The following is a 22,523-nucleotide window of genomic DNA, read 5'->3' as shown; positions in this document are numbered from 1 at the left end:
ATTTTTTTTTCCTTTTTTTTTTTTTTTTTTTTTTTTTCAAAACAAAAAAAAAAAAAAAAAAAAAAAATAAAGACTTCACTGTGAAAGATAATTGTAAATAAAATTATTTAAAAAGATATAACAAATTCACATCCCGATGGGAGTGGCCAGAGGGTTTAACCTCCAAGGAACACAGTAACACAAGTGAGACTAAGGAGCCAGAGGGCCTTCCCCTTCCCAGTGCTCTCCATTCGCACTCCTGTCCTCTAGTGTACACTGAGCCTGGAGAACACCAACAGTGGTTCACTCCTTCCCTCTGATGCGCCTGGTGCTTAGAAAGGAAGGAAAGAAGGGAGGGAAGAAATGGAGTTACAACAAATAAAGAGCTAAATAAAGAAGTACATGTTAGGGAAGAAGAGAAGGAGGAGAAAGAGGGAAGGAGAGAGCAGAAGGTGAAAAGAAAGAGAAAAGAGGAACGAAAAACAGATAGGAAAGGGACGCAAGGCAGGCAAAGCAATTGATCTCAGAACACACTACATTTAGGCCAAGTCGTGTTGTGTGGCTTTCGTCCTAGGAACAAATCAGTACTCCAAATTAGAGAGCTATATAGCATTTTCTGCAGGCCAAGGAGTGGGGACAATGCAAAGATGAGAAGTGTCTGGAGACTGCTGATCTTTTAGAGGAAATTAATACCCTGGAAAAAGGGCCACACAGCTTCCACTCATGTAACTTCAGACTGTACATGGAACAAGCCCAAGACAAGGTGGAAAAGGGCAAGTTAGATGACCTCAGAGGTTGTGATCACTTCCAAACACAGCCAGAGACTTACAAAATGCAATCAGATACCATTCTGACACTCACAAGATATGTGTGGTCATAAAAGATAAAAATTACATTTAAGGGCCCAGCAGATGGCATAATGGTTATATTGCTGGACTCCCACATAGTCAACCACAGTTTGAATCCCAGACCTGGTGGCTTAAAACACCAGGAGCCATGTGTGTTCCCAAAATCCCAAGAGGAGAATGGAGGAGAAGGGACTGTGGCATGGCCATCCCCCTTGGGGGTTGATTTCTCACTTTCTGTCTCCAGTAAGTGTACACAAAAAATATCCCTCAAAAATTATATTTAAAAATGACATCAGGCAAAAAAATTACATATCTTTATGTCCAAAGATACACAAAATTCAATCAACTAGAGTAGCCAATTAGGTGAGGGTTCTAAACTAACTTGAAACTAATACTAGGAAATATTATGTCTTAAATGTAAGGAATACAGGATATATCACCTAGTCTAGACAATGGGCTCAGTTTGCTCCATCAAGATACTGGGTCCTCAGGGACCAGCAGTTAGCATAATATGTCGCTGGACTCCCATGTAGTCGACCGCGGTTCGCGTCCCGGACCCAGTGGCTTAAAACTCACGCCGGGCGCATGTGTGTGTGTGCCCAAGATCCTGAGAGGAGAATGGAAGAGAAGGGATTGCGGCGTGGCCATCCCCCTGGGGGGTGATTTCTCACTTTCTGTCTCTCTGTCTGGCAAGTGCACGTGCCCTATGGCAAAAAATCCTCTCAAAAAAAAAAAAAAAAAGAAAGAAAGAAAGAAAAAGAAAGATACTGGGTCGTCGGGAAAATCATGAAACATTTTTGCATAGAAAAATATGTCATGATTTTCCTGATGACCTAATAGTAATCAAGAACCATGATCTCTGGTATTTAAAAACTTCAGCAAAGAAGAAATAATGCTAAGAGAAATAAGGCAAGCTATAAAAGGCAAACACTGTATGTCCCCACTTAACATAAACCAAATGTCCATACTATGGGGAAAACTGAAGGATCTGATGACACAGTAGAGAGAGTAATGGTAGACACCAGAAGCCACATGGAGTAGGGTGGAATTACAGCTTCTGGTATCTACCAGAAGGGTAGAGGAGGGGTGAGTGGAGGTGGAGGGGTAGAAAGGGTGAAAAAGAGAGGTGGTGGGGATTTGGAAAAAATATTATTAATAGTCACAAGAATACAAGTACAAAGGGAGAAGGTATGGATGAATGTACTACAGCAAAGTAAAAAATGTCATTAACCATTCAATATACACTTGCAAACAAACAAATAAAAAAGCCTGGCAGAGCTATGGAATATGCAGAACGTAATGCAATGCTCAATGTCAAGTAAGAGAACTTTATCTGTATCCTTGGTGTGGTTATCGTACACTGTACGCATGCTTTGTAAATCCGTACTGTACCCCACAGGATTCACTGTAGCTACACGTAAACCAGACATAATTTTAAAAAGGAAAACCTTCAGTAAACAATACAAAGGAGTATTACAGAGTCTTTTAAAAAAGAAGGAAATCCTATCACATGCTACAGTATAAATGAGACTCAATGGCATTATGTTAAGCGAAATAAGCCAGTCACAAAAGGGCAAATGTTGTATAATTCCATTTATATGAAGTAGTTAAAGTAGTCAGAATTATAGAAACAAAAAGTAGAAAGGTGAGGAGAGAGAGGGAATTAGTGTTAAATGGAAACAGAGTTTCAGCTTTGAAAAATGAAAAGTTCTAGAGATCTGTTACACAACAATGTGAATTTGTTTAACACTACTGAACTATACACTAAGATAGAAAGTGTAATGTTATGTGCTTTTTACCATAATGAAAAGTAATAAATATCAGAAAAAGAGGTCTATAAATTGAAAAAGAGACCACCAAAATTATATTAAAATGTAAACCAAAATATGAAACCTTGTAAAGATTTTAAATTAAGTAAATAAATATGTTAGAGAATCAATGTATAGTGCTCATATTTTTAGTTTTTAGACTAATGTCATGATGCATTTTTTGGTTTTGTTTTTCAAAGATTTTTGCTATAGGGCACATGTGCTGGCCAGAGAGAGAGAGAGACAGAAAGCAGTAAACCACTCCCTGGGGGGGATGGCCATGCCGCAATCCTCCCTCTTCCATTCTCCTCTTAGGAGTTTGGGCACTCACACATATGTGCCTGGCTTGAGTTTCAAGCCACTGGGTCCAGGACTCGAATTGCAGTTGACCATGTGGGAGTCCAGTGATATAACCATTATGCCATCTACTGGTTCCTATATGTATGATTTTAATAACATTAAAAAAAAAACTGATTTTTTGGGACCTACATAATGGTTATGTTGTTGACTCTTATGTAGTTGACCATGGTTCAAATCTAGGACCCAGTGACTTAAAACTCACGCCAGGCACATGTGCATGCGTGCCCAAGAACCCGAGAGGAAAATGGAGGAGAAAGGATTGTGGCATGGCCACCTCCTAGAAGGTGAATTCTCACTTTCTGTCTTTCTCTGTCTCTCTGGCAAGTGCACACACCCTATAGTTAAAATCTCTCTCCCTAAAAAAAAAAAAAAAAAAAAAGAGAGAGAGAGAGATTTCTTGTAGAAATGTTAATGATTAAAATCTCAGGTTCTTGTACTTAAATAAATGCTTACTCAAATGCATTCCAATACACTTTCATTAACACATAGCAGTTTTTATAATACACATTGAAGTTGTGTAATGTTTAGATTTGTGCGATTTTTATGAGATGGCACAGTTAGCTAATTACTCTTTGTTCCATGCATGGATCTTAGTGCATATGTAGGAGCTGTTATATGAGGGACACAGGGAAGCAGGAAGTGTGACTGGTTTGTAAGGTCGTGGTGAGAGACCCCTGGAGATTGTTCTCCTCTTTCAACATACCCATTGTTGACCATGAATACAAACACGAGCACTCTGAAGTCTAGCGCACACGAACAGCACAGAGTTTTCGAAAGAAAGCTGTTCTATTTATCGCCTCTCCCTTGTGACTGCTGAGAAAAAGAAGAATCTACAGATTCTCAAGTAGAATGGAGAAAACGGACAAATTAAACCTAGGTTCAAGTCCCCAAACTACCCTATGTGTGTAAACCTAGGGAACTGACGTCCTTTTTAACATTTATTAATTTATTTATCTTTTTGTTTTGTGATTTTTATTTATTTTTTAGAGAGATTTTTTGCTAGAGGGTACATGTGCTTACCAGAGAGACAGAGAGACAGAAAGTGAGAAATCACTCCCCAGGAAGGATAGACACACTGCAATCCCCTCTTTTCCACTCTCCTCTCGGGATTTTGGGCACACATGCATATGCACTTGGCATGTGTGTTAAGTCACCAGGTCCAGTACCTGAACCTCAGTTGTCTATGCGGGAGTCCAGTGACATAACCACTGAGCCATCTGCTGATCCTTGTTTTGTGATTTTTCAAAAAATACTCCCAAAACCCATACATACATCATGTAGACACACACACTTACATACATATACAGATACATATATACACACACATATGTATGTAGATGTATGTATATACATAGTAATATTAAAACCATTTAGCTCAGGCCAGCAGGTGGTGTGGTGGTCAGGCAGCTGGATCCCATGTAGCTGACTGCACAGTTTGAGTTCCAGACCTAGTGGCTTAAAAAATACTCTGATTTTGTGTGCGTGTGTGCCCAAAATCCTAAAAGGAGGGAGAAATAGAAAAGGGCTTGTGGTGTAAACATTCTCCATGGAGGGGTGCTTTTTTACTTTCCTTCTTTCTCTTGCTCTCTTTCTCTCTCCCTCTCTTGGACAAGTGCAAACATCCTTGGCAAAATTTAGAGAAAAAAAATGTCATTCCTGCAGGCATTTTCAATTTAATTTTTCTGGGCATTTTCTTCATTAATACTTGAAAATTTTCAAATGAAAAATAATGAAACATGGGTCTGGACAGTGGCGTGGTGGTTAAAGCACTGGACTCCTGACCTGATATGGTTCCAGTCCTGGACCTGATGGCTTGCTTTCTCATTGTCCTTCTCTCTCTGTCTCTCTCTGGTCAAATTAAAAAATAACAATAATAAATAAAATAAAAATGAAGCACACCTAAATTGTTTCTTTCTCTTATTTTAAAGAATTATTATATTTAACTTCATTTTTAAATTTATTTTAATTTGACTAGAGAGAACCAGAGTGAGTGAGCAAGAGAGAGAGAGAGCAAAAGTGAGAAAGCAAGCAGCCAGGTCCGGGACTCGAACCATGTTCAACCATGTGGGAGTCCAGCACCCTTAACCACCATGCCAGCTGCTACCCCCCTAAATTGTCTCTTAACATAGATCAGGCAAAAATACTAATCCTGGGAGATAAGCAATCTTGAGTTTAACTCAATTTATGAACAAAGTAAACCTTATCAAGAAATCACATTTCTTCATGTCCTAGTAATACTTTATTAAAAATTTTCCAATCCAGTTATTTTATTTAAGCAGATTCTTTTAAAAGGCTTCTAAGCACATCATTTTTCAGACACTTGGTTTGGGTTCTTTCTGCCTGGTGACATACACCCACGTCCTGAACAAAAGCCTCGTTACTCAGAGTACGCTGCGGACAGCAACTTGAGGCACAGCCTGGGGGTTAGGCAGAAACGAATTAATATGGGCCCCATACCTGGACCTATCAAGTCAGAATCTGCATTTTCATAGTACATACACACACACACACACACACACACACGCACACTTTCCATGCACATTCCAGTCATCAGCAGAGCCAGTATCTTCATCATGCTCCCTACAATAGAAAACCAAGGTTTTTATCCAAGAATCCCCATGACTGACAGAATGAAGCATTATCCTAATGACTACCTGCCACCCTGTTATATGTAAACATAAAATCGAGCTTTCTCCTGGGAAAGATGAATCTATATGAAAGACTGACTCCAGGGTGCTCTAGTCACGGATATATAAAAGAAGACTCTTCAGTATCTTTCTGAGCTACTGTTCTTATCCCTGGAAACTTAGAAGCTCTAAGAAAGAATGAGCACCTGAGTAAGCTCATTGCTAGATTTATTTTTATTTTGCCAGAGTCCATATGTACTCACCTAAGAGAGAGGGGGGGGAGAGAAAGTGAGAAAGCACCCCCCCACACACACATAGGAAATGGTCATATCACAATCCCTCCCATCCATTTCTCCCTCCATTTGGATTTTGGGCATACAAGCACATGCATCTGGCATGTTTTCGAAATTGCTGGGCCCAGAACTCAAACTATACAGTTGGCTATGTGGGATCCAGTTGCCTTAACCACCACACCATGAGCTCGCCTCCCATTGCGATTTTTCTGAAAGATGAAACAAAATGCAGTAGTAACAACTCTCCCAAAAGACTTACAAATAGCCAAAAGGCATGAAAAAAAAGGTTCAAAGTCTCTTGTCACAAAGGAAATGCAAATTAAAACCACAATGAGATATCATTTAACTCAAGTTAGAATGGCTAAGATCAGAAAAATGAAGAACGACAAGTATTGACAAGGCTGTGGAGAAAAGGAACCCTCTTAGCCGTTGGTGGAATGTAAATTAGTATGGACTCTGTGGAAAATATCATGGAGGTTTCTCAAAAACCTACAAATAAAACTACTATATGACACAATAATCCCATTCGTTGACATTTACCCGAGGGTTAGTAAAACACTCAATCAGAAAGACACTTGCACATTCATATTTATTGCAGCATTATTCACCATTGCTAAGACATGGAACCAGCCTAAGTGTCCAAAAACTAGTGACCCGGTTGAAAAACTGTGGCACATGTATACTATGGGATATTACTCAACCATAAGAAACAATGAGATCCTATCATTTGATACAAAGTGAATGACTATTATAGACTTAACATTGAGTGCAGTGATTCAGACTTTGAAAGAGACACACTGCATATCCTCCCTCAATATGTACTGAATATCTGTGGCAGAAATGGAGTCAAAGATATGACAGTAGAGAGGTTATATTAGAGACTGTAATGGAAGAGAGTGAATGGTAGAGAGTAGGTGGTAGAGGGTGGGTACAAGGTGCAAAGTGAAGAAACATTTAACATATAAAAATTGTAATGTTTTCTGTTAAAAAAACATATATTGTATACATTACAATGGGGAATTTATGTAAAATGTGAAATTAATCTGAAAATAGTTGTGAAATAATTATGCCAAGGCGATAAAGAAAAATTAAATAATAAATAAAATAAATAAATGTACCTGTAATAATTAAAACTTGAATTAGTAAGATATGCTTAGAACTTGCACTAAGTACTTTGCACATTTGAAATTCTTTAATGTGATCCTCTTAAACTTAATTCACAAATGTGAAATAAAGAAGCTAAGCAGCTGGTTTTGCTTGTTTGTTTTAAATACAAAGCCAACACTTCTCTTACAAAAACAAAACAAAACAAAACAAAACAAAAATCACACACAAAATCATACCGAAGACCTACCAAGTGCACCTATAAGATCTGCAGTCTTCTGGTTGGTGTAAACATAACACCCCATGTTTATGATCTACTTACTTAATTCCTCTAAAGGTCTTTGCTTTTAGGATATTTTTAAAAATCAAGTTTTATAAGAATAATTTTTATTGATTTTGGTCATTTTAAAAGTCATTTTTAACAATTGAACACAAGGAACATACAATTGAATTTGTGAATAAAATCAAATTTCTTGACTTTGTTTTCCAGAGACAAAATTATCTAGTATATTTATTTAATCTTTGAAGTCACAGAACCAAAATGCAGCTGATAAATCTCGGACAAAAATATGATAGAAGTTAGAAAAAATCCATGGTTCATAAACTGCTCTGCCATTTTAATTTCTTCTATTGAGGTGAAGTATCTCATTCTCCATTCAGAATATACACTAGCATCATCCCCCACCATTCACTACCAACTGATCATAATGGAAAAATTTAATTTCTCAAAGTCTCAGTTTCTTCATTTATAAAATGGGTGTAATGATACATGCTCATAGTGATGTTTTAGGAATTTAATAAGATAATACATATACCTGGTATAGTAAGCACTCAATAAATTGTTCTTTGTTGTTGTCTTAACTATATGAAAAAGACTCCAAAACTCTTAGAAGGAAGAAAGCATGTTTGGTTTATACACATATTTAATCCCTGGGGTCCAGTTCATTGGTTTAATCTATTGGAAGTACCCAGTGAATATATGTTAAACTTACTTGAACCCACTGGATTGAATCTGATGTTCTTTCTTACGAAGTAAACGACTTATTATAAAAGAACCATGATTTCCTTGATATGGACAAGTAGAATAGAAACCTGCTTTCTTTCCAAGCCCAAGTTGAAACAAGTGGCAATGTGCTACACCCTCCTGGTGGCATCTACAAACTCCTCAGAGTTCTGACAAGGTCATGGCTCCCTAGACCCCTTCTCCGAAGTAAGCCTGGCTAGGTGTTCCTGAGGTCACTCAGTCCCCCTTCCTCAACCACGGCTGACCCTGCACTAGCAACCAGCTCTCCAGAAATGTCTCTGAGGTGTGGAGAAGACGAATCTGCAACAGCCATGTCCTTGACTTTCCTGGTGAAGAGCTACTTGGAACATTTGTAAAGTGTTCTAATCTCTGAAGCTGGGAAGGAGGTCTCTAATCCACGTCTCTAAGAGGTGAGAGCTAGGACAGTCAGCTGGGTCCCCAGAGAAAGCTGTGAAAGGGAGAATCCCAGGTACGGTCCCCAGACTAACCCTCTGCAGTGGGATCTACTGTGCAGGGACAGGTGGGGCAGGACGACGTAGGGGTGCAGAGGTACCCACTCTCCTCGAGAAGCTACTTCTCCTTCGGCTACCTAGTTTTTTTCAAATACAGGTATTTGCATAAAGTCATCCTTTTTTGCCTTCCAGATAAACTGACAACCCGAAATTTAACCAGAATTAGGACTGCTTCCTAAGCTTCTATTCCTTTTGGTAACTGTGAACAGTTAAAAAAAAAAAAAAAAAAAAAAAAAAGCTGTGACTGTGCTATTTGCCTCCCAGCAAAACCCGGTTGACAAAGAGATTATGAAAGCAGAACCAGGAATCATGAGTTCTTTCTTCCTTTATCCTCAAGGATCCCTCAGTAGTGCCAGCTGTCGAGAGGACGAAGTTACTGTGGGGCATCCCAACAACAAGGAGGTCAAAGAAGTGCAGAAGTCTCTCGTGGTTGGGTAAGCAATGAAATTAAGGCATCTGAGTGGAGAAATGTAAAACACCCTTATAGAGACCAAATAGCTCCCAGGTCCCTGAGACTAGGCTGGAAACTGATTAAATGCATTAGCATATCAAAAGGGAAAAATGCCTCAGTATCCAGGGGCAGCTGAGCAGCCAAAAAGGTCTAGAAAAATGAGATTTTAAAGACAGAGATGCCCATCTACGCATTCTAGGGGACACTTTGTCTAAAGGGAGATAAAATGTTATTTTACCAATTTAATTTCAGGCATGACAATGCTAGTGGAGATATCTAGCTTTCTAAGAGCTGCACTAGAGCCAGTAGGTGGCATGGTGGCTAAGGTGCTAGACTCCCACATGGAAGACCACAGTTTGAGTCCCAGACCTGGTGGCATACATTCTGGTGAGTGGATGTGTCCAATAACAAATTAAAATAATAATAACAATAATAACTAATGAATTAAGTTCACTAAATAAACAATTCTTAAAAAAAAAGAGGTATACTAATCAATTTAAAAAAGAAGTATTGGGCAATGGAACGCTGGTGTGACAAGTAACTGAAATCCTCTTGCCTTCTATAAACTTGCTTAGACCCACACTCCCCACCAGCCCTCCAGTAAAAGCTGGATTCTCACAAGCCAGGGCCTCAAGGAGTAAGGTATGGCCATGGCCGGAAGACCAAGGCCCAAGTGCCTCCCAAGCTCTGTGTAACTTAATGAAATAGCACCCTGGTTTTCCACATAAATCCTATGACCTGGGTTAATAGAATTGTATCCTAGGAGACAGAAGTAGGCTCAGTACATTGACAGTTGTGCTCAGAGGTTGAACCCCGTAGAGGCACCGAGACAGTGTCACCTGAGGCCTCTGGGAGATGGTCTCATTGCTGCCTTCCCGTAAAATTGTCTCATCAGCCTAGGCCACTGAGCTCGGCTCATGATTATTCTCTAAGATGTTTGATTATAAACATGTAACCTTTCTTATTCAGCATCTTTATTAATCAAAGACGTGCAAATTAAGAAAATATTAGCAAAGAGAAAATTGCTTACAGGGTATAAGCAAGGAGGCATTCCCATTTACTGCTGGTGGGAACAGTATAAATTGGAAACACATCCAAAGTCTGGGAACCAGCAGTTAGCGTAATGGCTATGTCGCTGGACTCCCATGTAGTCGACCACGGTTCGTGTCCTGGACCCAGTGGCTTAAAACTCACGCCAGGCGCGTGTGCGTGCGTGCCCAAGATCCCGAGAGGAGAATGGAGGAGAAGGGATTGCGGTGTGACCATCCCCCCTGGGGGGTGATTTCTCGCTTTCTGTTTCTATGTCTCTCTCCGGCGAGCGCACGCGCCCTATAGCGAAAATCTCTCAAAAAAAAAGGTCTTAGAAATAAGTATACCTCTGACCAGCAATTCTACTTCTAGTCATTTATCCGTACTTAATTAAAGACATGGACAATTAATTAACCACAATAATGTCTTTTAGAGAAACTTACAAACGGCAAAACTTGGAAATCATATAAACATTGAAGAGTTGAGATTGGTTAAATACACATGTATAATGCAATAATATATTCATAATATGTTACAGAAATATGTTTGCTGACCAGGAAAGTCATTCACAGTGTGTTTTTATTTTTCCTTTTTGTCTTACATGTTCTAATATTTTTTTCTATGAATGTTTATAATCATCTGTAGCCCTGATGCTATATCAAAGTTGGGGAGTGTTCCCCATCTGCATAAAGAATAGAATCTGTGGGAACCAGCAGTTAGCGTAATGGCTATGTCGCTGGACTCCCACGTAGTCGACCGGGGTTCGTGTCCTGGACCCGGTGGCTTAAAACTCACGCCGGGCGCATGTGCGTGCGTGCCCAAGATCCCAAGAGGAGAATGGAGGAGAAGGGATTGTGGCGTGACCATCCCCCCTGGGGGGTGATTTCTCGCTTTCTGTCTCTATGTCTCTCTCTGTCTGTCTGGCGAGTGCACGCGCCCTACAGTGAAAATCTCTCAAAAAAAAAAAAAAAAAAGAAAGAAAGAATAGAATCTGTGTTGAAAGAAAAATGAGACATGTTCTTAGGCTCAGATCTGCCCAGTCGTTCCTCCAAATTTCAGCAGAACCTCCACTATTCCACATCTATACTATTCAACATCTCTATACTAGTCTATACTATTCAACATCCATGTATCAATTCAGACAGCAGAGTCTCACCTTAAAGAGCAGAGTCTCAACTAAGAAAGTATCCCTCTGCCTGAGTATTGAGTCAAAGTACTAGAATAAAATAGTTTTCAATGATCTCTTCTAAGGGACCTACACCCATAGTAAGAAATCTCAACAGCAAACTGCATGAAGCCTGCTATTCTAGTCCTCAATTGATCATTACACACTGTATGCATGCTTCATACCTCATAAAGATGTACAGTAATGTGTAAATCAGAAATTATAAAATAAAATGAAAAAGAAAGAAAGAAAAAGAAATGACATTCTAGTATTTTCGGACATGTATCATAAAATACAAACTTCTCTCAAGACATCTCAGAACAAATTGGTGAGATAAAGAGGGAAAAGGAGAGAGAAAATGACAATGAAAAAGAAGTTCAACTTAGTAACCTAGGCTTATTGTCATTTCTTAATACAAAAAAATCCCTTACATTTAATAAGCCTGATAATTCTACCCACCAGCAAAGGACATTCTGGCCTCTAGGAAGTTCCCTCAGGTCAGATGCAGGCAAACAAAGGCTCTGTTCCCTTCTGTGACCTAAGGGTGATGATGACTCTGGACCAATTTCCAATGAGACTTTTATTGAAGAATTGCAATTAATATAGCCACATGTGGCCTTGCAACCTTTTTCTGGAAGAGCTGTTTCCTCCTCAAACAACATCCATTTAGAGATTTTGTGATAGCACAGGGGAACAGAGTTAATGCTTCCCTCATTACACGGCCAAGAAAGGAACAACCAAGAGGGAAGGAAAATGCTCCAAGGTGTCCCATCTCCCCGGGCCTCCGTCGTGGTTGCCATTAACAGAAGAATCCGACTCTGAGAAAAACAAGCAAGCCTCGAAGAGATAAAGTCTTACTTACGGACACACATTTCCCTGCTTTCATAAAATCCAGGGCAACACTGGGATTTGCGTCTGTACATAGTTTTCTCTCCATGCCGATAAGCTGTCCGGTAACTAATTCTACAGAAAGCAGGACAATCACATTGTTAGTTCTTTTGACTGACAATTAGAAATAATTTCTACTTGAATAAAAAGGCCTATTAAATACACTAACCACATAAAAAGTAAAGTACTTCCATATAATTTAGAACATGGAATGTATGTCTTGACCGATAGTATCCTTACCAGTTTGGTAAGAACGGTTCAGATATTCCATGACTTCTCTACTTCATTTATCCTGATATATCTTTAAAAATATTGAAAAATTTTATATGAAGTCTTCCAGAAGTTCATGGAAGGCCAAGCCCATAGTGGGATAAGGGGGCTAAATCTCACATGGCCAATCATAGTTTGAATCCTAGCCCAGCAGCTTGACAAACATGCCATGCACAAGTGCTTGTGTATCCTAAGTCCTTACTGGATGCGGAAATGGAGGAGGAGGGATGGCGGCATGACCAAGCCCCACTGGGGGGTATGTTTTCTCCCCTTTTCTCTGTCTCTCTCTCTCTGTCTCTTTGTTTTTCTCTGGTGAATGCATGCACACTCTGGCTATTAAAGAAAGACATTCATGGAAAATGTGTATTATGTAAAAACTGCACTGATTTCAAAATTTTGCACTAAAATACATTCTTACTTTAATTCCACATCAGTGAACTTTGTGAAGTTTTCTCAAATATGATACCCATTAAGCAGCATTCACTTACATGTGTTTTAAAGGAGGAATCTGGAGAATCCTTTTCAAAATCAATTTCATCTTACTATAAAACAAAAGACTAATAAAAGGTTTTTCCATTTAACTAAAGCAACATTCATTCACTGGTTCACTGAATTATCAAGTTTATTGAGCACTCACAATATTCCAGCAAAACAATATAAAACTAGGGACCAGCAGGTGGCATAGTAGTTAAGGCACTAGACTCCCACATGGTTGATCATGGTGCAAGTCCTGGACCCAGCAGCCTGAAACTTGTACTGGGTGTGTATGCGTGTGTGCCCAAAATCACAAGAGGAGCATGGACGAGAAGGGACTTTGATCGGGCCATCCCCTCTTAGGGGGAGTCATTTCTCATTTTCTGTCTCTCTCTCTCTCTCTCTGGCAAGCACATACATCCATATATCTTATAGCAAAAATCTCTCCAATACTCTTATATATATACATATATATATTTTTTTATATATATGTGTGTGTGTGTATATATATATATATATATATATATGTGTGTGTGTGTGTGTGTGTGTGTGTGTGTGTGTGTGTATAAATCCTAGTTCTCAAATGACATATTTTACTGGAGAAGACAGATCTGGTAGAATTTGTTTAAATAAAGATACACATTAAACAAATAATCATATCATATAATGTCTGTGAATGAGTAAATGCTGTGAAGAAAAATAAAGCCTGAGTGAGGGAACAGAAAGTGAAGGAAGGCGATGCTCGTTTGGATGGCGTAGCCAAGGACAGCGTGTGTGAAGACACCGAGCATGTCATTTAGTGCAGTACAAATCAGCAGGTGCACGCTCAACCTGTAACTTGTACCTCTCTGGACTATACATATTTCACTCATACAATTATGGCATCAGGGTTCTCTTCTATATTAATATCTCATTATATTTAATAATGTTTAGATTTGTGTGTGTGTGTGTGTGTGTGTGTGTGTGTGTGTGTTAACATTCATTTAAAAAATGGCATGTTTTACTTAAGAGTCAAATTTAAACCAGTCTAAATTGAGTCAGGGGTTCACTTAGAAACGCGTGCTGTGTTATGCATTCATGCTATCTGTTGATATCTACATTTAAGAGTGTCTTCCCAGCTATGCGCAGCACGGAACCGGGATGAAACCTTCCTAGCCAAGTGATAGAAAGCAGCAGACATTTTCTCTGTGGTTAGACTGTAAGCTCCTTCAGGGCAGGGATGACCTTTCTGGTTTCCTCTGACCCTTTTGTCCTGAAACAAGACTAGGGCAGCAGCAAGTCCTCAGTCGCTATCCACAGAATGAATGGATGTACTTTCTCGAGGAAGGAACCCGTCCGCCCTTGTCAGACTCAATGCCCAGCTAGCCAAGCCACAAGCACGTCTGTGCCTCTGCATTACCTGTGCCGCGTGCATTTGAACCAGTTCAGGATGTCCGTGCAGCTGGTGTAGTAAATTTGATCAAAGGGATGTGGATATGACTCTTGCACAGTCACTGAGTAGCTGGGGGAAAAAAAGGATAAATAAGGAATTAGTATTTCTCCTTTTTTACATTAAAGATGTACTATGCACGGGTGCTCCTCACTTAATGACCAAGATCCGTTCCTATAAACAAATGGATCAAAAAGTGAGAAGCTTAAAGGTGGGTGTCTTGTGGTGTGTCCTGACACCATAGGGTACATATTTTTCAGCAGATATCATGTAACACCATCCTAGAATAGTGTCACTCTACCCATACAGAAAGCACACATTAGATAAGCGCCAGAAAGTGACAAGACACACCACAGCACAGTAATGTAAATGTGGCGTGGTCATTTCTATGTATTCTGAATACTACGTGGGTGCACAATAAAATGCACATTTATAAATGAAATATGTAGTTTTGTGTGGTTGCAAACACTTCATGTAGTAAATACTAACTGTGGGAATAAAACAAAGACTAAGAAAGGAATTCCCGAGACTCATGCAAACTGTGAAAGGCGATTCTCCATGGGAACCAGCAGTTAGTGTAATGGCTATGTCGCTGGACTCCCACGTAGTCGACCGTGGTTCACATCCCGGACCCGGTGGCTTAAAACTCACGCCGGGTGCGTGTGCGCCCAAGATCCTCAGAGGAGAATGGAGGAGAAGGGATTGCAGTGTGACCATCCCCCCTGGGGGGTGATTTCTCGCTTTCTGTCTCTATGTCTCTCTCTGTCTGTCTGGCGAGCGCATGCACCCTATAGTGAAAACCTCTCAAAAATAAAAAAAAAAAAAAAAAAAGAGGATTCTCCTCAGTGGAGAACTGATCGGTAACCGGGTGGGTCGTTAAATGAGGAGTGGTTGTACTACAAACAACTGTAGGCTCAATTGTATCCTTCTGCAACTCCGTTCCGACTTTTTTCAGAGAATCCTCATGTTTCTATAGGTTTCTATTTGAACTACAATCCCAGAAGGACCAATATGAACAATACACTGATATTAAGGTGTAAAGACAAGGGCTCACAGTATAAACTTTAAAGAAAATTCTCTCTCACTCTTCACCATAAGCCCTACCATTCCCAATTTAAAATCATATCACTCTTGGCCAACAGGCTGAGGCTAAGCTGTCAACTCCCAAATGGCCGACTGCAGTTCAAGTCCCAGATCTGATGGCTTGCTTTATCACTTTCTCTCTGTCTGTCTCTCTTATTCTCTCCTCTCTCTCTGGTGAGCACATGTGCCTTATAGAAAAATTTGAATACAATAATAATTAAAATTAAACAATTTTTTTCAAAAAACATTATCACTTGATATTTTTCTGTATTTAGTATCTTTCCTCACTCCAGGGCTCCAGGGATAACAAAGACCTTTCATAAAAACTTTTGACTTTAAATCCATGCACAAATAATAAAGTTAATCAACAAAGAGGCATTTCAAGTATTCACAGAAGATTTGGAAAAATAAGAAAGATCTCTCTGGCTGGAACTTGGAATCATTCATGGTCGTGGGCCTGTCCTACTTCTCAAGCAGTGGAGAAATTCACAGTCACCCTCTCTTTATGGCAGAGAATATGTTCCGAAATCCGAGTGGATGCCTGAAACCAAAAATAGTAACTGAGAAACCAAACCCTGCATCTTTGCAGGGGCTTCAAAATTTCGTGAAAAACGCATGTTATGAAGAGAATATGCATGGGTTTCAAGTTTTTTGTGCCAAAATAACACCACATTTTAATTCCATTTTTTCATTTCAAGGCCCCTCATAGGTACTATTTTTTTTTAACTATACGTAATATATCCACGATGAAGTTTAATTTACAAATTAGGGGGCCAGCAGGTGACGTGGTGGTTAAAGGTGCTGGACTCCCACATGGCTGACCATGGTTTGAGTCTAGGACCTGGCAGCTTGCTTTCTCGCTTTCTCTCTCTCTTTCTCTCTCTGTGTCTCACTCTGGTCAAGTTAAAAACAACAATTATGATAAATAAGATAAAGGAAATAATTCTTTAAAAATATAAATTAGGTACAGTAATAGAGTAACAGTAATTAATAATAAAATAGGATAATTATAGCAACATGCTGTAATAAAAGTTATGCGAGTGTGGTCTCTCTCTCTCTCTGGAAAGGTTATGGAACTGTGTAGCTGTGAACTGAAACCACAGAAAGTGAAACCACAGGTAGGGGGAACTACTAAACAAAATGTCTAAATAAAAACTTCAAAGAAGTCCTTTTGTGTTAATTCCACATGTGCTTATCAGAGACAAAGGGAAAGGGAGAGGGAGAAAGCACCCCTCCAGTAGGGCATGGTCATGCTGCAATCCCTTTTCCACCATTTCCACATCCTGTCAAATTTTAGACACATATGCCTGGTGTTTTTCAAGCTGCCGGACACAAGACTTGAACCGCATGGTCAGCCATGTGGAATCCTACTCTCTTAACCACTAATCCATGGGGCAAAACCAAGAACTATAGTCTTTTTTTTTTTTTTTTCCTTTTTTTGGGGGGGTTTTTTTTTTTTGTTTGTTTTTTGGTTTTTTTTTTTGTTTTTTTTATAGGGCTCGCACGCTCGCCAGACAGACAGAAAGAGACAGAGAGACAGAAAGCAAGAAATCACCCCCCAGGGGGGATGGCCACACCGTAATCCCTTCTCCTCCATTCTCCTCTCGGGATCTTGGGCACGCACGCATACGCGCCCGGCGTGAATTTTAAGCCACTGGGTCTGGGACTCGAACCGCGGTCGACTATGTGGGAGTCCAGCGACATAGCCATTACGCTAATTGCTGGTCCCAGAACTATAGTTTTTAAAACCATTTCTAGACATATGGCTCAGATGATTAGCCTGAAGTAATCATACAGTTTACTGCTTCTTAAACAGTCTGTTTTCCAAAATATTTTCACTAAACTTGTTAGAATAAAAGCATGCACTCTTGTGGGCCCAAGAATGTGGGTGGGAAATAGCCATGAAATATTAAGAGTAGTCATTCAATATTTAATTCCATCCTTTTCACTTCAATACAGTCTAGTACATGTTCAAGAACTTAGTGTCTACCTACAAGAAAATCTAGAGAATCTTCATCTCCAAACAATTTATTCTATTTGCTCTGAGTATCTTAAAGGTTTCCGTTAAAATCTTAGCTCACACAAACAAAATGGGCCATAATCATTGACTCACTTGTTAACAAATCAATTGCCCGATTTCATTAATATGTACTATCAACCAGAGACAGTAAAGAACAAATGTGATTGAAATTTAAACACAACAAATTCAAGTGAGACACAGGCACATCCTTCTGGTTTGAAAATCTAGGTAATCCCCATTTCATCATGTTGGCCTCAAAACAGTGGGTCCTCTCTCTGCAGCTGATGTCTGGTAGTCATTATGTAGTTAGGTTTCGATAGGACACCCATGAAATAATGCTACCCACATTTTTGTGTATGTCATTTTTTGGACTATTACAATTTGACTTCTCAATAAATTTAAGATTCTCTATAAATGCTAGGCAGAAAACCCAGCTCTATTAAAAATGTCACTGCATTAGATAAAAGCAGGGTTTTCATTCTGATCTGACACTGTTCTCAGTGTCAGAAGTAAGGTAATATGCTGGGTACCCTTCAGAATATAACCTTACTTCCTTGGGTATTGATTGCATCAACTTAAAATGAAAGAGTCAGAAAAGGCCAGTGTTGTGGTTAAGGCACTGGACCCACACGTAGCTGACCATGGTTTGAATCCCAGATCTGGCGTCTTGAAAATCATGCAGGGCCTGTGTGTGTGTGTGTGTGTGTGTGTGTGTGTGTGTGTTTACGCATGTGCGTGCCCCAAAATGCCAGGAAAAGAATGGAGAGGAAGGGACTGCAGCATGGCCATCCCCTCTGGGGGTGATTTCCCATTTCCCTTCACTCTGTCTCTCTCACAGGGTGAGTGTGCATATTTTATGACGAAAACCTTAATAAAAAAGAGTCAGAGATTATATTACTGACTACCCCTTCCCATTGGGCGTTCTGAATTTCTCACACACAATTTGCTAATAAATGACTTTCTACTCTAACAGATACCACCTGTTGCTACCTGCAAAAACAAGTTCAGATGGGGTAGTGTGCAAAGGCCTATGTGCTGTGATATAGCCCCTGTTGAGCCAAGCAAGAGACCTCTGCTAAAATATTAAGGTTCTTGGAATGACATCTCACATTAAGCTATTAATATTTTCTTCAGCTTCCTAGCTGTGCTCTGAGGTTCTAAGATTTTCTTATCAGTAATTTTTTCTTCCTCCTCAGCTGCTTATAAATAATGAAATCTCGAGGACTTTGCCATTATTATCTCTGTTCCACATTGAGTGGAGGGCAAAGAGAATTCAAGTCCTCTGTCTATGAAACTGCTGTGTAGGTACAGTCCTTTGTCACCTACAAGCAAAACAGAGCTGCTTCCCAGATGGCTACAGGATGAAATGGAAACCACTCTTAACTGATGTTGAGTAGGTGACAAACCTTGTTCTATGTGGCTCTACAGTACTAATTTCACTGAACTAAATTCACTGGTTGGAACCAGAGCTGACAGAGAGTTCTCAAAAAAATCTCCAAGGCCACATTATGATGTGCAGATCTTCATGCCTTGGAGAGCAAAGTGATCATCAAAAAATGGACCCTAGTGGACCAGCAGATGGTGTAATGGTCACATCACTGGACTCCTACGCAGTTCAAGTCCCGGACCGGGTAGCTTAAACTCACACCAGCACAAGAGAGTGCATACCCAAGATCCCAAGAGGAGAATGGAGGAGAAGGGATGGTGGCTTGGACACCAACCTTTCTGTCTCTTTGTCTCTGTCTTTCCAACGAGTGCACGCACCCCATAGTAAACAAAAACAAACCAACAAAAAACTGGACCCTGGTCAATTCTCTTCGATGTGGATGAGGGAATTGATTCCATAGCTTCTAGAAACCTGGAAGATTCCTTAAATAAGAGGAAATGTTAAAGGACATGGATTTCCCCCTTCTTGCCACTGACTGCTTACCAACAGCATACATTTGCAGGATGTCTCTCTGGTTTTAGGATATAAAAAAGCTCATTTCTCTAAAAGGGTAATCCAAATATTTAGTATTCAAATTTGACAAATGTCTATTGAGCAACTTCTGTGAAAGTCCTGCTCTCAAGGAGCTCTCTGTCCAATGAAAGCCCAACACCTAAATGCTAAATATAAATGATATGGCTTTCACAAGAAAAACATTACAATGTGGAAAAAATGGAATTATAAAATTCAGTTTTGAGCATTTCTCCCTAATCTTGAATTTTCCCATTAAAATTATTATTATTTTTTGGGAGGAAGAGGTTTTTGCTATAGGGTGGGTGTGCTTGCCAAAAAAAAGATAGACAGAGAGACAGAAGTGAGAAATCACCCCCCCCCCCCCGGGGGGGGGGGCACGCCGCAACACCCTTTCGATGGCCACGCTGCAATCCCTTGTCCTCCATTCTACTTTAGGGATCTTGGGCATGCAGGCACATGCACCTGGCATGAGTTTAAGCCACAGGGTCCAGTACTTGAACCACAGTCAGCTACATGGGAGTTCAGCAACATAGCCATTGCGCTAACTGCTTGTCCCCCATTAAAATTATTTTGATGCTCAAATCCAATTCAGAATTGACTGAACATAAATTGCTTTCACATTGATCAGAAACTACCCAGGCTTCCATTTCAGTTCGTGGGAGAAAGATGCTAAGCCTTTTCAACCAAAATTTCTTTCCTGTTTTTTTTAAAGACATTGTTCTCTTTTCTATACAGTCTTTTTCTCTTTTTATAAAATTTCAAAGGTATTATAATAATACTACAATTTGGAAAACAAATTTTTAAGCAGATGAGGGAGAATTCCACAACTCCTACATAACCAGGCCTAGCACTTTGCTGTGCTTCTTTACTGTCTCTAAGGATTTAAATTTGAGGGTTTTTCCTACATTTTTTATATTATTATAATTGTGCCATACATATTCTTTTGAAACCTACTTTTTTAAAAGAATTATTTTATTTAACTTTATTTTTTAATTTGACTAGAGAGGAGCAGAGAGAGAAAGAGAGAGAGAGAGAGGGAGCAGGAGAGAGAAAGTGAGAAAGCAAACTGCCAATGCCGGGAATCAAACCATGGTTGGCCATGTGGGAGTCCAGCGCCCTTAACCACCACTCCACCTGCCAGCACCAAAACCTACTTTTTAAGAGTATAACTTAAGCATTTTTCCATGTAGTAAATATCGATAGCTTTCAAATTATGACTGCTAAATATTCTGTGACTACACCAATTTGCTCAATATCCACCTATCACTGGACCATAATGTCCAGTGACACTGGACCAAACCATTTTCCAAGGGGTGCTCTTTTGGGATGCCGTTTGTTTGTATTAAAAAGGGAAATGCTGGGACCAGCAGTTGGCGTAATGGCTATGTCGCTGGACTCTCATGTAGTCAACCACGGTTCAAGTCCTGGACTCAGTGGCTTAAACTCACACCAGGCGCATGTGCGTACATGCCCAAGATCCTAAGAGGGGAGTGAGGAGAAGGGATTGTGGCATGACCATCCCCCCAGGGAGTGATTTCTCACTTTCTGTCTCTCTGTCTCTCTGCCTTTCTGGTGAGCGCACATGCCTTATAGCAAAAGCAAACAGAAGAACAAACAAACAAACAAAAAACTCCAAAAAAAACGGGGGCGGGGGGAGGAAATGTCTTCAGAACTGGGCCTGACTCCTCTGTTCTTCATCACTGCTCTGCCAGTACCTGACTGCTGTCTGAACGTCATCAGCTCCTTCACTCAGAGACCACAGCTCCAGCTTCATCAGCAGCTGCTCCTAAATCCAGAGTGGAAAGGCACCTCCTCGATCGTCTAGTCCAATCCCACCTTCATCGCCAATGAGCTTACTGCGTCTCCAGTGCTCGGGAGTCAGTTTATAATCAGTATGGACCACAGGACCCCAGACACTGTGTTGCAGCTCCATCCCATCAAATGTTGCTGTGGGACCAGCAGTTAGCGTAGTGGCTATGTCCCTGGACTCCCATGTAGCCGACCGCAGTTCGAGTCCCAGATCCGGTGGCTTAAACTCAGGCCGGGCGCGTGTGCGTGCATGCCCAAGATCCCAAGAGGAGAATGGAGGAGAAGGGATCGCGGCATGGCCATCCACCCTGGGGGTGATTTCTCGCTTTCTGTCTCTCTCTTTCTGGCGAGCACACACGCCCTATAGCAAAAACTTCTCCAAAAAAAGAAAAAAAAAATGTCGCTATAAAGCACTTCATGCTTCTGAAGCAGGCAGTGAGTGGCAGGCTGAGGCAAAAGGAAATCTGATCTGAATTCTACAGTACTTTCAGCACCGAGAGGTAAAATTCCTTATTCCTGCTTGTTTGTTTAATCTTCTCAAACACACTGAAAACATATCATCACTGTGATTTTAACCTATTAAGTATTATCCGGGGAAAAACACCACAAGATTTAATTTAAGGTCAAAGAACAGGAGGGGAAAAGCCATCATCACTTGGACACATTCCAAAGTGGTTTAATTACATTTTATCTGCCTAAATCATCGTGTTACTTTAATCAGATATGGTAATAATCATCGTTTCTTATCTTTGCTCGCTTCAGGACTTCTGAGTCAATTACTACCACTTGTGGGTTAGTAATTGAGGATTTGGATAAAGAGTGGTTTCTCTTTTTTTTTTCAATGAGTTTGGGAGGGGAAAGAGAGAGTTTTCTTTTCTTTTTTTCTTTCTTTTCACGAGGGAGAAACAGAGAGAAAGAAAGAAACAGAGACTTCCCCAACATGGCATGGGTCTTCAGGCCACGCCACAGTCTGCCTCCAGTCTCAGCCAGCCTGGATCACATGTACACACCCCACGTGCTCAGGGAGGCCTGGCGACATGCACCCAGGATCTTTTCTACAAGGGTCCAGTTGCATTACTGCTAGTCACTGCCTGACCAGAGCTCCACCAGGCCAGGATCCTCCCACACCACCCTCCTAGTTAGCTAGGAACGTGGCGCAAGCTGTCACAGCAGGCATGTTTAGGCTGGTCCCACACCTGGACCAAGGCTTCCCATGAGGCTCCGGCATCACACGGTGGCGTCATACTGCCCGGCCCTTGCAGCTGGGCCAGTTTCTCTTCATTTCTGTCTTCTTCTTCTTCTTCTTTTTTTTTTTTTGGAGAGGTTTTACTTCACAGGGGGATGCGTTCGCCGGAAGACAGACAGAGAGAGACATAGAGACAGAAAGCGA

General features: G+C 40.4%; 1 protein-coding gene across 1 annotated transcript in view; it reads right to left on the bottom strand.

Annotated features, from left to right (window-relative positions):
- MEGF10 (multiple EGF like domains 10) overlaps positions 1-22,523 on the bottom strand; it is a 152,850-nt gene that overhangs the window by 125,347 nt on the left and 4,980 nt on the right. The window contains exons 2-3 of the mRNA XM_006145535.2: positions 14,232-14,333; positions 12,063-12,163 (exon numbers count right to left, since the gene is read on the bottom strand). Coding sequence (XP_006145597.1) covers positions 12,063-12,163; positions 14,232-14,333 — 203 coding nt within the window. The remainder of the gene's footprint in view (positions 1-12,062; positions 12,164-14,231; positions 14,334-22,523) is intronic.

Source organism: Tupaia chinensis, unplaced genomic scaffold (assembly GCF_000334495.1).
Source record: "Tupaia chinensis unplaced genomic scaffold, TupChi_1.0 Scaffold000152_1, whole genome shotgun sequence".
Taxonomy (NCBI): domain Eukaryota; kingdom Metazoa; phylum Chordata; class Mammalia; order Scandentia; family Tupaiidae; genus Tupaia; species Tupaia belangeri.
The sequence above is the reverse complement of the archived record's forward strand: the minus strand, read 5'-3'. Positions and strand labels throughout refer to the sequence as shown.